General features: G+C 39.3%; 2 protein-coding genes across 4 annotated transcripts; one reads left to right on the forward strand and one right to left on the reverse strand.

Annotated features, from left to right (window-relative positions):
• The first annotated feature begins 429 nt into the window (after positions 1 to 429).
• Positions 430 to 7,772, forward strand: LOC149216057 (uncharacterized). Its single transcript, XM_089392688.1, has 4 exons — positions 430 to 1,244; positions 1,365 to 2,430; positions 2,555 to 2,884; positions 2,972 to 7,772. The coding sequence occupies exons 1-4, from the start codon at positions 649 to 651 to the stop codon at positions 7,640 to 7,642; spliced, it is 6,663 nt and encodes a 2,220-aa protein (XP_089248814.1). The 5' UTR covers positions 430 to 648; the 3' UTR covers positions 7,643 to 7,772.
• A 2,327-nt stretch (positions 7,773 to 10,099) lies between these two features.
• Positions 10,100 to 13,274, reverse strand: LOC149216058 (uncharacterized). 3 transcript variants are annotated; one of them, XM_089392689.1, is made up of 4 exons: positions 13,230 to 13,274; positions 12,464 to 12,754; positions 10,908 to 12,254; positions 10,100 to 10,635 (listed from the first exon to the last, which is right to left on the reverse strand). In XM_089392689.1, exons 1-4 carry the CDS (start codon positions 13,257 to 13,259, stop codon positions 10,171 to 10,173), a joined length of 2,133 nt encoding a protein of 710 aa, XP_089248815.1. In that variant the 5' UTR covers positions 13,260 to 13,274; the 3' UTR covers positions 10,100 to 10,170. The 3 variants fall into 3 exon arrangements, with proteins under 3 accessions (XP_089248815.1, XP_089248817.1, XP_089248816.1); XM_089392691.1 differs by having other exon boundaries at positions 13,207 to 13,263; XM_089392690.1 differs by having other exon boundaries at positions 13,123 to 13,242.
• Positions 13,275 to 19,771: the final 6,497 nt, after the last annotated feature.

The raw sequence follows: 19,771 nt of genomic DNA on the forward strand, positions 1-19,771 counted from the left end.
CCATCCATATAGAAACAGAATGCAACAAAGAGGAAGCTGTTGCATGTTGAAAGGAAGTCTGATAGTCCAAATAGTAGAAAAGACAAAACATAGACAAAAACAAAAGATTGAAACCCAAACCATGCCGGCACTCGGAGCTTATTTCCACAGCCTTCTAGGGATGGCATCATGGAGAGCCGAGATGTTGAGCAGAACAGACTTGAACGGGAGCTTTGAGTTTTCAAAGATCTTGAAATTTCTCCATTTCCAGACACACCATAACATAATGGGAAGGATGACTCGCTTAGATTCTTCTGGCCTTCCCCACCACTCGAACGCTGCATGGATAGAAATAAAACGAAGGTGAGGAAAATGAAAAGAGATAGCCAAGTCGTACCAAATTTGTTGGGAAGCCTCGCTTTGGAATAACATGTGAAAATTTGTCTCCTCATTATACGGCTATGCTTTTATTGAAAGTGCCCATTTCACACCATCGCTCAACTCATCAATTGCAGCTTTATAACGCTCTTCCTCGGCTCGCTTGCAGTTTCCGCCGATCAAAATCGACTGTCTTTGCTTCAACATCTCATTTATTATTTCTGTTCAGCAGTCCATAATAACAATTTCATTTGTTATTTCTGTTGGGCAGTCCATACTTATCCAGATTCCATGGCAATGGCAAACCTAACTACCGCCCCAGGTCACGATGACAATGATTCTGCTGCTTCTTCTTCCTCGGCTTCATCCTTTGCCTCGTTTTCTTGTTCCCGCTTCGACGTCTTCATAAGTCACCGCGGGCCGGATGTAAAAGACACCTTCGCGAGCCATCTCTATAGACGCCTTCTTGATCATGGATTGAGCGTCTTTTTGGACAAGGAGGAATTGGAGGAGGGTCACAATATTTCTTTTCAAATAGAACAAGCTATCGGTGGTGCCTCAGTCCAAATTGCAATTTTCTCCGAAAGGTATGCGGAATCTAGTTGGTGTCTTAATGAGCTTGTTTTCATGAAAAACGCCAAGGCTACCAGTCCTCAGCGGGTTACCATTCTTCCCATCTTTTTTAAGGTGGATCCTTCTGAGGTCCGATATACAGAGACAAAAGGAAGGTACGCTGAAGCCCTGCAGAAGCTCCAGGACAAGAGAATAACCGACCCTCAAACAGGTGATCGAAAACCACGCTACAGTTCAGACACTATTCAGAATTGGAGAACCACACTTTCATATGTTGCAGATCTGAGCGGTTTCGAACTGAAACAATATAATGGGTGAGGATCTCCCACAATCTCTGGCAATCTGTAATCGTATTGGATTTGTTGGCATGATATAAGGTACATGATGTTTACTTTCTAACTTCTTATTTTACTTCATCAATGTGTATTATTCAGGGACGAGGGCGAGCTCTTGGATGACGTCCTCAAAAGGGTTTTAAAAAATGTTCCAAAACGACCTTTGTATGTGGCTCAATATCCAACTGGGTTGGACCTAAAACTAGAAGAATTTAAAAAGACAGTGTTGCCAGCGCAGGAGCAGGAGGAGCAGGTGAAACCCAAAGTTGTGGGGATCTTGGGTGTAGGCGGGGTCGGAAAAACGACACTGGCCACAGCATTCTTCAACCTTAACAGGTCAAAGTACAACGAATCCGCCTTTATTTTCAATGTTAGGGAAATGTCTCTAAATATTTTAAAAAGTAAGCTCATTCAAGGCTTGAAACTTGGAAATATAGAAACTGAGTGTCCAGAGGAAGGTATACGAAAGCATCCCTTATCTTGTCACGCTCTCGTAGTTTTAGACGATGTAAATGATACAAATCAACAGGAAGCGCTTTTGACAATTAAGGGCTCTCTTAGCCCTGAAAGCTTGATTTTGATTACATCGCGTGACAAGCATGTCCTTGAAAGCCATGGAGTGTTAGAGGGATCCCTTTATTATTTAAAGGGATTGAATATCCCGCAATCCAAACAACTCTTCTGTTCCTATGCTTTTAATCAGCCACATCCACTACCAAAATTTGCAGATTTGGTAGATCGGTTTGTTAGTGTGTGTGATGGATTGCCACTATCATTGAAAGTAGTGGGCGCACTAGTTTATGGACGACCATATGATTACTGGGAAGATCAATTGTTTCGACTTCAAAGTAATTTTCCCAAAGAGATAGAGGGCTGTTTTAGAATAAGTTATGACTCACTTGAGGAAAATGATAAGTCAATATTCTTAGATATTGCGTGTTTCTTCATAGGACAAGACAGAGATAAAGCTATCAGGATATGGGGTAATGTTGGGCTTCAAAATCTACAGGACAAGTGTCTGTTAGATGTGGACACTGAAAATAAAATAAATATGCATGATCATATTAGGGATCTTGGAAGAAAATTTGCGAAGGAAGTCATTGCCCTTCGTATTTGGGGTTCGACAACCAATAGCACTGATGATTTGTTACAGCGATCCTCACAGGTAAGTACTTCGACAATCCAAACCTTTTTCTTGGGTTTAATTAAATTTTAAGCTTTAAAATTTCTTGTTTCATGACAAAGTTGGATTAGTTCACTGTTGATTTTTTTTCTTGATCAATGAGCAGGTAATATATGAGGTCAGCGGAATAAGTATGGTTAGTTCCTCCCTTGATTTCTTCACTGATAAATATCCCGACCTTTCAAATACCCCGACTTCACAAGTATCACGGATCAGGCCTCTATTCAGTAATTTCGATTTTAGGAAGTTGCAACTTGTTGCAACTGAAGAAGATGATTTAGAAGACATATTGAGGGAGCAGAAACCGCATTTGACATGGCTCCGTTGGTATGGATTTTCCCACTCTTCCCTTCCTGACTGGATTCCGATGACGAAGTTAAGAGTTCTGGAAATGCAGGGAAGCACTTTGAATAGACTGTGGCCACATCAATCTAAAGTACGAAAATATGTGTGCGTTTATCCTTCTTCATTTAATTTCTCATTCTGTAGGCTACAATCTTATGTTGAAACGTGAACATTGCAGGGGTTGCCTCTCGATCTCAAAGAGTTAAATATCTCGGCTCCCCTCTCAGAGATTCCAAGATCTATAGGGCAGCTGAAGTACCTCCAAAGGATCGCCATATGGAATCACTCCAAAGCAGTGACCGTCGAAAGGTTGCCGGACGAATTTTGTCATTTGCACTCTTTGAAATACTTAATTTTCAAAGGGTTCTCAAAATTGGTGTCGCTACCTGTTTCATTTGGAGAGCTAAATAACTTACAGCTCATGGATTTGGAAGGTGCTTCCTCTTTGCTCACTCTTCCCAATTCATTTGGCAATTTAACTCGCCTGAAACATCTTTCATTGAGGGGTTGCGAGAATTTGGCCATCGACAATGGAACTCTGGGAGATATTAAAATGCTGGAGCACTTGGATCTTTCATCCTGCAGTCAGTTGGTAGATTTGCCACCCCAAGTCGCACGTCAACAGTCCTTGCAACAGTTATATTTGCAGGAAACAAAGTTAAAAGAATTGCCTAGCGTTATTGGAGACCTCTGCAATTTGGAAGTTCTAAAATTAGGTAGCGATTTGTTGGAAGCACTTCCACTTTGGCTCGGTGACCTCAAGAGCTTGAAGATCTTCTCACTCTCTTCTTCGCCGCAATTGAAATCCTTGCCCGATTCCTTTGAACTGTTGACTCAGTTGACACATTTGGATATAAAAAATTGTGGGATAGAATATCTACCAGAACACCTTCTCAAGATGAACAATCTAGAATCTCTAGTGGTATCAGATTGTCCGTTGCGCGAACTTCCATTTAAAAGGGTTGGAGGACACAAAGAAAGACACTTATCATTACAAGGGGAAAGAACAATGAATAAATTGAATTCCTCCAATGGCATGTGCATGTTTTGGCTCAAGACATTAGAGCTGTCAAGCACAGAAATAAGGGAGGTATTTTTTGAAGAGGGAGTTTGCCCCAACCTTCAACAACTGTCCTTGACGGGGTGTCATGAATTGAGGCAACTAGGATGGATTTATGGACTGTCAAAACCTCCAGATCTCGACATCAGCAGCTGTGTGAATGTTGAGGACCTCCCCGATTTTGAAACATTGGTATCTTTGGAGACTTTGAATGTTCGGGGATGTGAGAAGCTCGAGAAAATACAAGGCTTGGGCCAGCTTTCAAGACTTGGAAATCTAATTGTTGATCAATGTCATGAGATACGAGAGCTACCAGGTGTGGAATATTTGACCTCTTTGGCGGTGTTGAGTGCTAGAGGATGTAAGAAGCTCGAGGGCATACCAGGGTTGGGGCAGCTCACAAAGCTTAAAATATTAGATGTTAGGCAATGCCGTGAGATACAAGAGCTGCCAGGGGTGGAATGTTTGACTTCTTTGGAGAGGTTGAGTGTTAGTGGATGTGAGAAACTAAGGAGCATACCGGGATTGGGGCAGTTCACAAAGCTTACACATCTGAATGTTAGTGGATACCCTGAGATACAAGAGCTTCCAGGAGTGGAATGTTTGACATCTTTGGAGTGGTTGTTAGTTCGTGGATGTGAGAAGCTAAGGAGCATACCAGGTTTGGGGCAGTTCACAAATCTTACACATCTGGATGTTGGTGGATGTCGTGAGATACTAGAGCTGCCAGGGGTGGAATGTTTGACTTCTTTGGAATGGTTGAGTGTTAATGGATGTGAGAAGCTCAGGAGCATACCAGGTTTGGGGCAGTTCACAAATCTTACACATCTGGATGTTGGTGGGTGTCGTGAGATACTAAAGCTGCCAGGGGTGGAATGTTTGACTTCTTTGGAATGGTTGAGTGTTAATGGATGTGAGAAGCTCCGGAGCATACCAGGTTTGGGGCAGTTCACAAATCTTACACATCTGGATGTTGGTGGATGTCGTGAGATACTAGAGCTGTCAGGGGTGGAATGTTTGACTTCTTTGGAATCGTTGAGTGTTAAAGGATGTGAGAAGCTCCGGAGCATACCAGGTTTTGGGCAGTTCACAAATCTTACACATCTGGATGTTGGTGGATGTCGTGAGATACTAGAGCTGCCAGGGGTGGAATGTTTGACTTCTTTGGAATGGTTGAGTGTTAATGGGTGTGAGAAGCTCAGGAGCATACCAGGTTTGGGGCAGTTGACAAATCTTACACATCTGGATGTTGGTGGATGTCGTGAGATACAAGAGCTGCCAGGTGTGGAATGTTTGACTTCTCTGGAGCGGTTGTTTTTTGCTGGATGCGTGAAGCTCAGGAGCATACCAGGGTTGGGGCAGTTCACAAATCTTACACATCTGGTCGTTGGTGGATGTCGTAAGATACTAGCGCTGCCAGGGGTGGAATGTTTGACTTCTTTGGAATCGTTGAGTGTTATTGGATGTGAGAAGCTCCGGAGCATACCAGGTTTGGGGCAGTTCACAAATCTTACACATCTGGATGTTGGTGGATGTCGTGAGATAATAGAGCTGCCAGGGGTGGAATGTTTGACTTCTTTGGAGTGGTTGTCAGTTCGTGGATGTGAGAAGATAAGGAGCATACCAGGTTTGGGGCAGTTCACAAATCTTACACATTTGGATGTTGGTGGATGTCGTGAGATACTAGAGCTGCCAGGGGTGGAATGTTTGACTTCTTTGGAATGGTTGAGTGTTAAAGGATGTGAGAAGCTCAGGAGCATACCAGGTTTGGGGCAGTTCACAAATCTTACACATCTGGATGTTGGTGGATGTCGTGAGATACTAGAGCTGCCAGGGGTGGAATGTTTGACTTCTTTGGAGTGGTTGTTAGTTAAAGGATGTGAGAAGCTAAGGAGCATACCAGGTTTGGGGCAGTTCACAAATCTTACACATCTGGATGTTGGTGGATGTCGTGAGATACTAGAGCTGCCAGGGGTGGAATGTTTGACTTCTTTGGAGTGGTTGTCAGTTCATGGATGTGAGAAGCTAAGGAGCATACCAGGTTTGGGGCAGTTCACAAATCTTACACATCTGGATGTTTGTGGATGTCGTGAGATACTAGAGCTGCCAGGGGTGGAATGTTTGACTTCTTTGGAGTGGTTGTCAGTTCGTGGATGTGAGAAGCTAAGGAGCATACCAGGTTTGGGGCAGTTCACAAATCTTACACATCTGGATGTTGGTGGATGTCGTGAGATACTAGAGCTGCCAGGGGTGGAATGTTTGACTTCTTTGGAGTGGTTGTCAGTTCGTGGATGTGAGAAGCTAAGGAGCATACCAGGTTTGGGGCAGTTCACAAATGTTACACATCTGGATGTTGGTGGATATCGTGAGATACTAGAGCTGCCAGGGTTGGAATGTTTGACTTCTTTGGAGTGGTTGTCAGTTCGTGGATGTGAGAAGCTAAGGAGCATACCAGGTTTGGGGCAGTTCACAAATCTTACACATCTCGATGTTGGTGGATGTCGTGAGATACTAGAGCTGCCAGGGGTGGAATGTTTGACTTCTTTGGAGTGGTTGTCAGTTCGTGGATGTGAGAAGCTAAGGAGCATACCAGGTTTGGGGCAGTTCACAAATCTTACATATCTGGATGTTGGTGGATGTCGTGAGATACTAGAGCTCCCAGGGGTGGAATGTTTGACTTCTTTGGAGTGGTTGTCAGTTCGTGGATGTGAGAAGCTAAGGAGCATACCAAGTTTGGGGCAGTTCACAAATCTTACACATCTGCATGTTGGTGGAAGTCGTGAGATACTAGAGCTGCCAGGGGTGGAATGTTTGACTTCTTTGGAGTGGTTGTCAGTTCGTGGATGTGAGAAGCTAAGGAGCATACCAGGTTTGGGGCAGTTCACAAATCTTACACATCTGGATGTTGGTGGATGTCGTGAGATACTAGAGCTGCCAGGGGTGGAATGTTTGACTTCTTTGGAGTGGTTGTCAGTTCGTGGATGTGAGAAGATAAGGAGCATACCAGGTTTGGGGCAGTTCACAAATCTTACATATCTGGATTTTGGTGGATGTCGTGAGATACTAGAGCTGCCAGGGGTGGAATGTTTGACTTCTTTGGAGTGGTTGTCAGTTCGTGGATGTGAGAAGCTAAGGAGCATACCAGGTTTGGGGCAGTTCACAAATCTTACACATCTCGATGTTGGTGGATGTCGTGAGATACTAGAGCTGCCAGGGGTGGAATGTTTGACTTCTTTGGAATGGTTGAGTGTTAAAGGATGTGAGAAGCTCAGGAGCATACCAGGTTTGGGGCAGTTCACAAATCTTACACATCTGGATGTTGGTGGATGTCGTGAGATACTAGAGCTGCCAGGGGTGGAATGTTTGACTTCTTTGGAATGGTTGAGTGTTAATGGATGTGAGAAGCTCAGGAGCATACCAGGTTTGGGGCAGTTCACAAATCTTACACATCTGGATGTTGGTGGATGTCGTGGGATACAAGAGCTGCCAGGTGTGGAATGTTTGACTTCTCTGGAGCGGTTGTATTTTGCTGGATGTGTGAAGCTCAGGAACATACCCTGGTTGGGGCAACTGACAAAGCTTAAAACATTAGAAGTTCAGCAATGCCGTGAGATCCGGGAGCTGCCCGGCGTGGAACATTTAATGTCATTAGAGCTTCTTGATGTTCGTGGATGTCCCAAACTGCTATTGGGTGGGAGTGTGCTTGAGCAGTTGCGGCAACAATTGAACGAAGGCCTGAAATATGAAAAACAAAGAAGAAAAAGATGCGGTTGCCTGTATTTTCTGTAATGATTATGAGTTTGGTCAAGCTCAGTGTTTGACTACAGTAGCACATCTTAGCGTCGTGGCTTTCCTTCCTCCACGATGTCACATTAATCAACCACTTTCATGACACTTCATGCTTCTCAAATACACTTCATTATTCATTAAAAGTGATGACACTTCACGCTTCTCAAATACACGAAATATATAACTAGCATTTGCACCACATGTTGCAAAAGAAACGCCGTAAGGCATAAATGTAAATGGTCATTGAAAATAAGAATCAATAAAGAAAATTGCATGGTCATTGAAAATAAGAATCAATAAAGAAAATTGCATGCAAAAGTGGACGATAAAGCATAGATTGGACACTTGCATCTATATTCCATGAGTTAAATGTGATATTCATTTGCAATTATGCTTTCTATACATGGCTGCAACATTCGCAGAAGACCAAATTATTCATGCCAACCATGTGATTCCATTGTGGGTGGGAGAAGGGCTGCTGGCACGAAAAGATTGCCATTAACTTAGCTACAACCCATTCACAGTGGGAGGGGTTTATCTCAACCTTTTGGCAGATCATTGTTTGATTGAACTCGTTGTGAGACGCATTAACGGGTGCAGTCTTCTTCAAGATACACAAATTCCTACACGATTTGGGAATCCGTGTTGCCGAGGCCAAAGAAACTTTCTTTTGCCATGTGGGTCAGGATTTGAGCACGTTGAATGAAAATGAATGTTCTGGATGCAGTCAGATTTTGTTCAGTAATAACGAACTGTGTTCAGTCCCTGAGTCAACGAAAGTTCCGAAACTATGTTCATTGTTAATAGATGGTAACAAATGTTTAACAAAAATTCCAAAAAGAATGGTCTCCCTTAAGGTTCTGGATTTGAGTGGCACGTTAGTGCAGTCATTACCGGAGAGTGTGGGGTGTTTGAAATAGCTAAGATGCCTCTTTTTATCAAGTATGCCCATCAACTTTCTACCTGCATCTCTTACAAATCTTGGAAACCTGGAGATCCTTGATCTAAGCCGCTCTAGAATCACAGAATTACCGTCTGGCCTTCATAATTTGAAATATTTAAGGCATCTAGCCATGGATAAATGTGGCCATTTGCAATATCTACCTTGTAGCATCTCAAGGCTCACCTCTTTACAGGGTTTGACAATATATGGATGCACCAATCTATGGGAAAAAGGTGAGCCCAAGAAATGGAAAAAAGTGGCCAGCATTAGCGTCTGGCCAACTTAAAGCAACTCACCAAGCTCCATTTAACAAACAATGGGGGCATTATTAGGGAAGGCACATTAGGGAATATGATTGAAATGAACACCCTCGTGTTAGAGCTCACAAAGGTGAGATCTCTGCCGAGTGACATGAATAATATGTCAAAGCTAAGAAAACTGTATATGAGAAAACTGTACATGGAGTGTCCTGACTTGGTTAGAATGGAAAATAGTTTTTGTGCTTTTCAGAATATGACTAGTCTTATATTATACAAGTGTAATATGTTGGAAGAACTTTCACATCTGCATAAGCTCAACAATCTACAACAATTGGAAATAATTGAATGCTCTAGATTAAAGAGGTTTCCTCAGGAATTCGGTGACAAGAAGGCATTTTATTTATTGAAGATATTTTCAATTGTTGGGTTACATGAATTAGAAGAGTTGCCAATCGTAAAGGAAGGAGCAATGCCAGTACTTGAAATGTTCATCATAGTAGAATGCTCAGCATTGAAGGTATTTCCAAAGAGTTATTTCAATTTGGAAACACTTCAAATAATAAAAATCTATGGTTGCAGTTCCCTGGTAATGGAAGATTTAAGAGAACTTAGGGAATCCAATAAAATGATAGAGGTGGAGACTATGTCTATAGAAGACACCAGAGACTCAAGAAATAGGTACTCTCAATTGATGACGGAAATGAAAAGTTGGCTCTATGGAGAAATTTGGAGCAATAATGATGTGTTCCTTTTCTTAAGAAGTCTTTATACACTTCTGTATATGGTGACTTCTAGGAAGGGTAGTCCATTAAAGTTGACTAATATAGACCAATCAATACTCAAAATACATAATAGTCATAAGAAAAACATATATTCCTCTATTATGTATATTTATTTACTATGTGGTTTTGAGTGCCGTTGTTGGAAAATATAATCATTAAATTAAAAGATATATTCATCTATTATGTATATTTATTTACTATGTCGTTATTATGTATATTTATTTACTATGTGGTTTTTTGAAAGACTCTCATGTCATTTTGTTACAATTGCGCTGTACACTTTAAAATCAACCTATCAATCCAGTACATAGTTGGTGTATATATTATTTGTTAGTATGTGAAAGATATATATGTCTTAGCATTACAATCCAAGGATTTCAGAAGGAAACGCGTTACGGCGTAAAAAAAATTTCAACATGTGAGTTATTATGGTTAATTTTAAACCATAAAATATGATTACACAACCAAATAATAAAATCTTTAAAATTAAAATTTATTCAGTAATTGTATCATTATACAATTGAAAATATATTTACAGTGATCTCATCCCAAACAGACTCTCATGATTTGGTTGCAAACTTGTGAAACCTGGGTTTCACTTGAATATGCCATTACCCATCCCTTATCAACTTCCCCTGCATCCAATTTTTTCCCATTCCAACTGCCATCGTAGCCATGGTTATTGTGATAAATAACGACCTCGTCGTAGCAATTTTCATCTTTAAATAACTTTGAGTCTTCTTTCCACATATATATATGTAACATTCTCCCACCTGATCCGTTCCCACGGACGGTTTCATACACCTCAGGTTGGCCACGACGTGTGTTCTGTCTAAAACTTACACTAAAGCTATCACTCCTCCCCATGTTCGTGGTGATAAAGCACATCAACACTGGTAAATGTCTATGGACCTCTTGAAACACAAAAGGAGATGTAATTGTGTTTGTAGCATCCAGCTCTCCAACAGTCCGCGCAGTCTCCTCAGAACGCAATGCCTTCTCAAAGATCTGAAAGAAAATCACAATGAATTGATTTAAGTTGAAAGGAATTATTTCTTCAAATCTAATATCATATTTTTCACTATATATGGTAGTTGATGTTTGGACGTCTGCACAAATAACCCCAATTCAACTTCAACAATCCACAGCACAAATAAAACGTATTGTTTTCAAATTGAAACTATGATAGGCATAGCTTATTATCCATTATTCCCTAGGCATACACAGCTATGCTTTTTAATGAATAATTGTTCGATGTTAGAGATCCTTTAGACGCTCACCGAAGAATGGGAAATAGTTCCAATCTGAGTTGAAATTTGGAGACAATTGACCCTTTTCAGTTGACTCAATGCCTTTATGTTCTGCAGCTTCCAACACTCCTCTGCTCTAAGCTCTTCCAATGACCTCAAACCTTCAACATTCAGGGTTTCCAGTTCAATACACCCATTTACAGTCAGGAATTTCAGGTGTACAAGATTTGAAAGATTTGTCAAAGTCTTCAATTTTGAGCAACATTCCAGGTTCAGTCTTATAAGTGTTGATGGAAAGCCTTGAACCTGCATCAGGTTCCTGTTACATGCAAGATCAACAATTTCAAGCCCGGGGCAAGCACTATTAGGAATGTCAATCTTGGATAGGGATGTGTCATTCAAAGTGAAATCTCTCAAGGTATCCATGGAACTGTTATTAGCAGTAAAGTCAAACTTGGCTATTGGACAACTGTATATAGTCAAAACTTTGAGATGTTTCAACGATGCAATTCGTGCTGGTAAGATGGGCACTTTCGACTGATACAATTCTAACCTTTCCAAATAAGTCAGGTTTATATTAGGTGCGCTGATGCACATTAAATTGAGACATTCCATGAGAATCAACTCTTTTAAGTGCACCAAAGAGCCCACAGAACGTGGTAACTCTGTCAAATTTGTACTTCCTATGCTTAGTTGTTCTAACTTGTCCAGTAGTTCTAAGTTCTCGGGCAATTGGAGTAGAGGAGTATCGACTAAGTTGAGGTATCTTAAGGACGTTTGATGGGCCATTCCGAGGGGCAATTGCACCAAATGAGCACAGCCCTGGAAGTCAACATATTCAAGCGTGGATATTTCTCCCATAATATCCTCTGGTATAGAAAGATTCTTGCAGTTTCGCAGTGCCAGATATTGAAGTTGCAGTAACTGAGGAAAGGAATTGGGTAGTCTAGCGAGATGAATGCAGCCTGACAGATCTAAATGCCTTAAGATTTTAAGTTCCGAAAAGTCAATTGGGAGTGTTCGTAGAAAACTGAGATTTGTCAGCTGTATCTTTGTCACGTTTGTGAGGAAGGATCCTATCCACCCGAGAAAACGGAAAATAGATGGCATGTTGCCCTGCTGATTGCTGCTGGAGGTAACAGATGGCATGACCCCTTCCTGGGCGCCTGAGATGAAAACTGGCATGACGCGTTGCTGGGTTCTAGAGATATTTTCTTGTTGAGCTCTGGAGATGTTTTTCTCAGATGACTTAGAAATCTTTCTATGAGAAAACCTCTCTGAATGATGAAAATCAACCGGCTGGATGCTGCTGCTCGAAGCACTTGTAGATGTGATGAACGCGCTATCAATACTCAATTCAGCCAATTCCCAAGGAATCTGCAATCAACATGATATATGTGAAAACAGATAGATGTGAAAATATGAACAGTGAAAAAAATTATGGTTATGGTTAATCGAAAATGGTGTTGTCTCAGTATGTGAAGCTTTTGTTGGAATTTGACTGTAGTTAATGTTTTTTTAATATAAATATATTTTAAATACAGAAAAATCCCCAAAACACACCCAAATAAAAAACAATCACTTACCTCATCAATTTCATTGAAAAACCGTTCCATATTACCCGGAGGACCTTTAAGTTCCAAAACCCTTAACTTTCGCAAAGAAATGGTACGAGGGATGGAGATGAAGCGACAATTGTGCAGGCGAAGCCATACCAACTCTCCAGAGATAGCCGAACAAAAGATTTTCGACAAATCTACGGGATGTTCTACTACTAGAAGACGCAACCCATTAATGATCACACTCTTATTGAATTCAGGCGGATCCTGACCTTTAGGGATTCGAATGCCTCGAACACGACAGGGTTCGGAACCGTCCTGACAAACACATTTACATACAAAATAAGTCTCTAAAGATACGATAAGTCTCAACGATACGATAATAGTAAAGATATTATCATGAATTTGGGAATGAGAAATAATTTAAGTTCCCGAAAGAATTATGCCAGAGTCTTAACCACTTTCAAGATTCTATCACGGCTTCCCCTTAACCATTTTCCAGATTCTAGCAACACCGTATCACTGGATTACTAAGGATTACTAAGAATGGTCAAACGTAAAATTCATTTCTTAAACATTTAAATATTTCTGAAAATCCATACCCACAGGTTACAAGATCTGTTGCTACATCTATTCAACCATGTACAAGAGCAATCTCACAAATAACCAAAACCAAAGAAAAATACCTGCTGCATCTATTCAACAGTTTACAAGAGAAATCTTACAGATAACCAGAATCAAAGAAAAAGAGAACATAGAGATAAACAGACATGCATAAGATGCTTCACCCGACCTTCATGTCAGGCCTAGGGCCAAATGCCATGACTCTCACTTACGCCATGACCTGTAAGTGGACACATATATTTCCACTATATCGCCGATCTGATCACGCGGTCGGCCCACGGCCACCACTTTGTATGCACCCAGCGGAGCCACCGAACCGATTCGTTGCATCCAGCGGAGCCACAGAACCGGTCGATGCACCCAGTAACATCTGATGGTCAAAAAACATTTAATCGTCTAACAATCTATCTGACGATCAGGATTATGACAGAAAGACAGTTGGGAGAATTGATTTCAGAGGGAAAAGCCTTACAGCGTAATTAGTTAAAATTAAATTAATGTTATGTTAAATATTATTACATCGATCGCTATAAGAAAAATTATCAAATTTTTAATTAATATAAAGATATCTTTTTAACGATTTTAATTAATTCTTAATTCATATAAAAAGTTTTGGATTGAGTAAAGTTGAATTGAATTAATTAACCTGTCCTATATTTGTTCTGAAATTATTTGATAATAAATTTTCTTTGGGTTATAACATATGATGGATTATTTTAGCATATTGTATTTGTTACGATCTAATGTCGAATATGATTTTGATAAATAATTTGTTTTATGTATGTTATGAAATGATTGATTATTTTAGTATATTGATAATTTGTATTTATGTTATTTTTTATTTTATTTTAGTATAGATTTATTTTGAGTGATGTAATATAGAATTTTTCATTTTTTTCAAAAGCGACTTAACACAAATATGATTATATTTTTTTAGTTTATTATTTGTTAATTTAATTAATATAGTGTTTTTTTGGTAAATTAATGTTTTGTATTATTGAAAAAAATCAAGGTTATTTCATTTTGCAAGATTGTTTTTTGAGGATTTTAATTCTCTTCAAAACAATACTCTTATAATTATTAGCTTTGGATTTCTCCAGAAGACACTAATTATAGAAGTTCCCACACACAACAATACGCCATAGTTGACACATATACAACCAACAACTAAGTACATCATGATAGTCAAAAGCGCTACTAACTGGGCAAAAAAAAACAAAAAACGTCAAACTGCAAAGCCATCTGGATGGAACACTAACCAACAAACCTTTGACCTTTTCCAGCTTTCCTACTATCATGACCCACTTGTTTATGCAAACCACCGCTTCGAGTTCTCAAAGAAGTGTCTTGAATTTCCTTCCTAAAGTACACATTAGTACCCTCACGCTCAAACTCAGTGGATCTGTCAGATCCCTGCTATCAAAACCATAGCAATATGCCCCTCCACATGAGCCAGGTGGGAGTCAATATTGTCCAAGTAGAAGCATTGATTTTTAAGCATCCTTTTCTTCCCAGGTGGCGAATGTAGAAATTAATGTGTAGATATGAAGTTGCATATGAAATTTAACTAAAACACAAGACTCAAATCTACTCTACTCATCTACGGAATTTAATTCACGATTGAGAGCACAACTCATAAACATGAAATAAGAAATAATATGCATGCACATGAAAACACATATATATCTAATGGGAAAGCAACTGCTAAAAACCCCTTCAACTTTGTGTTCATTAGTCAAGTGAGTAAGAGAATATATTACAATTGTGAGCTCAATGCCAAAGCTCAACCTACAAAAGAAATTCTATTCTCTCCTACTAAATGATTGATCTGGCTAGTACTTAACCAATTCAACACACCACACCCCTATTTCCTTGCGTTGTTCTTTGAGGAATTAGCCCCCTATTAATTAGGGAATTCCTCTAATTGATTGCACAATTCCCAAGGATGGTCCACCTAACCTCATGCAACACATGTACACTCAATTAGTTTACAACTGTCGATTAACAGCCTTGGAAACTCCACCACAACTGGAAAACTCGTATTCTTTGCATGCGTGAGCTAATTATTAGTTGATTGATCAACTAACTACATGATCTTTGAGTTAGACTGATGTGTTACTAAACTCACCACCAATTAGTTCAATTAACAATTAGAACTAGTTTAATTGTTCACAACTGAAATTAACTCAACCTATGCTCCTAAAATTTAGGAATCACTACACACAACCGAACTTCATGTTCCTAACTCGAATTTACTAAGCTAACTGAGTGATAACAACCATGTCACCTCAGTTAACTCATCCAGGGTGTTTGTTGATGTGGAATTTCGAATTTCCTCAATTCGACTAAGGACAAATCAAATTAAGAATTTCTTGTTGCATTTTTCAACACTCCCTCTCAACAAGAAAGGGATTATCAACCAACCCTATAATGCATCTATGAAATATACTACATGCAACACCTCTCACTGTTGCTATTGCTACTGCAACATATGCAATTGTCCACTGGAAAAATTGTGTTGTTGTTAACTCTACGACTGAGCCTCCTGTTATGTTGTCAACACTCTGCACTCCTCAATATCTAATTGAAATTGATCCTTCTGCCACTGAATATTGTGGGCTCCTATAAGATGGGTAATGATCCATGAGGAGAACACCTCAATGAACCTTGCCCAAATTTCTACACTCCTGGGACTAGGGCCTCACATCGCCCCACCTCACACCTAGAGGTATGGCTACATGTGCTCCCTCTGCCCACTTAGCTTGAACTCTCCCCCTACTGTAGGTATCTACTTGAGTGGATGTCTCCACTCTGCCTCTTGTCTACTTCTTCATTTATGGTTGCTCCATAACTTCCTGAGACTCCTTCCGAGGCTTCATTTTGAGAGGTAAATCATGCTCCCTCTCAACCACCATGTCTCTAACCCTTGCCTTGCTCCTCAAATATTTGCATGCATCTTCTACCTCAAGTGCATATGGGTTTTTGACTCGAGCACCGATCTACGTCGTCTACCCTATGGCTATGTGTCTCAGGGATACTTTACCTTTGTTGAAGATCACATCGTTACCACAGTCTTCCAACACTACTATTGAGATGAGATTTTTCTTTAGGCTTGGAATGAACGTGACATCCTTGAGTCTGAGAGGGGAGCCCGACTCCCTCTGAAAGGTGATTGTACCAATCCCAGTTGCATTATACCTTCTATCGTCTCCAAACTCAATGTTCATATGGAGATATTTCTTCTCCAAGTCACTGAAAAACTGTCTATTCCCATCATGTGGAATGAGGCACCACTGTCCAAATACCACACACTCCCCATAACTGTGCTCAACATGCATGCGATAAGGGTGAAGTCAAGCTCGAACTGTGAAAACGAAGCTTCACTTGTTGCTGCTACTACAGGCTCCTTCTTGCTAGAATTTTTGTGTGGACACTTACTAGCATAGTGCTCGAATTCATGACAATTGAAGCATTTAATTTTGGACAAGTCTTTTTTCTTGCCCTCTTGGCTGGGATCAACCTCACCTTGGGACTTCTTTCCCTTGGCTTTCATTCATTTTCCTACTAGATAAAATTCCTCTTCATCCACTCCTTTGGATGAAGTCTCATCTCTGGTATTCCGCCTTATTTCCTCTTGTACCAAATCAGACCATAAGCATTCCCAATTTGGTAGTTTCTCTCTCCCATTCACCGAATCTTGGTAGCTATGCCAGCTCTTGGGAAGGCCTAGAAGGGCTAGGCTTACCAAATCATCTTCTACAACAATAACACCAACTCCACCAAGTTCATCACGACATTGTGTGAACCTGCTCAGATACTGTTGAATAGAGTCATTCTTCTACATCTTGATATTTCAAAGTTTATCCTTGAGCACCAACTTCCTATGGTCACTACTATTCTGGAACAAATTTGCTAGTGCTTGCCACATTGCATACAGAGTTTCTTTCCCATGGATATTTGAGACAATGTGGTCCTTTACTCCCTCCAATATGATTCTCCTTGCCTTGGCTACACACTTCCTCCATTCTACTAGATCCTTGACATTAGATGATCCTAGTTTTGAAATGTCAGTCTCAACAAATTCCTTCAACCCATTGTCCTCCAGCACTTCCTCCATGCGGTCCTTCCAAGCAACAAAGTTCTAGCTTCCCTCAAGGGCATACTCAAGTCTTAGACCATAGAAATCCATCCTGCTAGCTCTAAAGAATTAATCCTGCAAATTCGATCCTCTTGCAATAACAACTTCAAAATTTTTGCTCTACTATGAATCCTGCTCTGATACCATGTAGAAATTAATGTGTAGATATGAAACTGCTTATGAAATTTAACTAAAACACAAGACTCAAATCTATTCTACTCATGAGTGAAATTCAATTCACGATTGAGAGCACAACTCATAAACATGCAATAAGAAATAACACACATGCACATGAAAACACATATATATCTAAGGGGAAAGCAACTACTAAAAACCCCTTCAACCTTGTGTTCATTAATCAAGTGAGTAAGAGAAGCTATTACAATTTTCAGCTCAATCCGAGAGCTCAACCTACAAAAGCAATTCTATTCTCTCCTATTGAATCAATGATTTGACTACTACTTAACCAATTCAACACACCAAACAAGCACACCACACCCCTAATTTCTTACGTTGTTCCTTGAGGAATTGGGCTCCTATTAATTAGGGAATTCCTCTAATTGATTGTGCAATTCCCAAGGATGGTCCACCCTACCTCATGCAACACCTGTACACTCAACTAGCTTACAACTGTCGGTTAACTACCTTGGAAACTCCACCACAAATGAGCAACTCGTATTGTTTACATGCATGAGCTAATTATTAGTTGATTGATCAGTTAATTGGGTGATCTTTGAGTTGGACTGATGTCCTACTACTCAAGTGACCACCAACTAGTTCAATTAATAGTTAGAACTAGTTTCACTGATTACCACTGAAATTAACTCAACCTAGGCTCCTAAAATTTAGGAATCACTACACACAACTGAACTTCATGCCCCTAACTCAAATTAACTAAGCTAACTGAGTGATAACAACCATGCCACCTCAGTTAACTCATCCAGACTATATGTTGATGTGGAATTTCAAATTTCCTCAATTTGACTAAGGCAAAATCAAATTAAGAATTTCTTGTTGCATTTTTGAACAACGAAGACGTTATACAACTCCGGTTGCTTGACTTTCATGACCAAAACTAGTAGGGTCTTCATTTGCTAGTGAAAAGCCATAGAATTCACATATTGGTTCTTCTTACCCCCGATGTGCCTAAGGTTAGGAACCCAAGATGACATGTCCTCCATGATTTCGAAATCGGAATAGGATTGTCTCTCAATCCCTGCTTAAGTCTCTAATTTACAACCTCAGACCTAAACACAAAATTACAATAAGCGAAATAGCCAAGCGAAGAAAGAAATCAACTTGATTTTTCACGTTGTGAGAAGCAAATGATACCCTCACCAACCCATTGTATTCTCAGGTTATAAGAATCCAACCATAGGCCAGAATGTCAATGGTACTCTGTTGTTGTCACCAACACCCTCGTGGGCCAGAGGGCTCATGCCTCACCAACTCAATTACAAATGCAAGCGCTAATACATAACTGTCAATGTTGTCAATTGGAGCATAATGCAAGCATTGGGAGGTTGAGGTCCAACCCTCACCTCCACTCAAACCATAACTCTCAAACTCCAAACGCTTCATATGATAATGGCTAGTGTCAACTGGGGATGAACATGCAATTACACGTGGGCGCTAGCCATGCCCCCCCACATTAATACCATCAAGTTTGGGGGTGACGAGCACAACCTACGAAGCAACAATTTCATATTCATTAATACAAGCCATCAAAAATTAATTAATGTATGTTTATTTTAATTATGAATATGTTTTTTCTAATTTATTATTTGTTAATTTAATTAATATAAATTTCTTTTAATTTTAGATCTATTAAGTATGAAAGGAGTTAAAATTATTTAAAAAAATGCATTTTAATAAATTTTATATTTCCTCCTTGAATATTTAATTTAATTTATTTAATTAATGATTGGAATTTATATCATATATGTAGTATTAATATATATGCGTGTAATTTGAAATTATTCGTAAGTGAATATTTAATTTAATTGATGATTTAATTTAAATTATATTATATGTATAATATATGTGAGAGAGAGATTTGACATTAATTTTTAGATTTTATTTTATTTATTTACTTCATTATAATATATATTTTTGAAAAATGATTTTTTTAAAGATATTATATATATATATATATATATATAAGGGAAACAACAATATAGTTTTGTATATCAATGATTCTGACAAGTATTTATGTCTGAGTTTGATTTTAGGCTTGATTTGTGGTTTGAGAAATCACGACTGGGTCATATTTAAGCTATCAAAATCACTTGGGGATTATACTTGGTCTAAGCAAGACCAATGCTTAACATCACTGGATTTTTTCCCATGAATTTTTAAACTAGTGACCTTCACATCATTGAGTGACTTAAGAATATATGCCATCACAATCCATTCTACAGCTCGTAAGCCATTATTAATAATAGATTAAATTAATTTTGATATTTCATTTTTCTTTTCAATTAAATATATTTATTTTAAATTGCAATGTTTTTCTTTTAAATAAATATAAATATAATATAATATTAAATAAATACAACTATATTTGATGGGAA

The sequence above is a fragment of the Pinus tabuliformis genome, chromosome 1_1 (genome assembly GCF_031772625.1).
Source record: "Pinus tabuliformis cultivar Carrire ecotype Pingquan chromosome 1_1, CPIR1, whole genome shotgun sequence".
Classification (NCBI taxonomy): domain Eukaryota; kingdom Viridiplantae; phylum Streptophyta; class Pinopsida; order Pinales; family Pinaceae; genus Pinus; species Pinus tabuliformis.

Bases quoted from the DNA above. Each gene is read 5' to 3' on its own strand.
- LOC149216058 (XM_089392689.1), bottom strand. From the start codon at position 13,259: ATGGCATTTGGCCCTAGGCCTGACATGAAG. The intron at 12,255-12,463 runs GTAAGTGATTGT...TGTTGATTGCAG, and splicing joins TTTTCAATGAAATTGATGAG to ATTCCTTGGGAATTGGCTGA. The intron at 10,636-10,907 runs GTGAGCGTCTAA...ATTTTCTTTCAG, and splicing joins GAACTATTTCCCATTCTTCG to ATCTTTGAGAAGGCATTGCG.
- LOC149216057 (XM_089392688.1), top strand. From the start codon at position 649: ATGGCAATGGCAAACCTAACTACCGCCCCAGGTCACGATGACAATGAT. The intron at 1,245-1,364 runs GTGAGGATCTCC...TGTATTATTCAG, and splicing joins GAACTGAAACAATATAATGG to GGACGAGGGCGAGCTCTTGG. The intron at 2,885-2,971 runs GTACGAAAATAT...TGAACATTGCAG, and splicing joins TGTGGCCACATCAATCTAAA to GGGTTGCCTCTCGATCTCAA.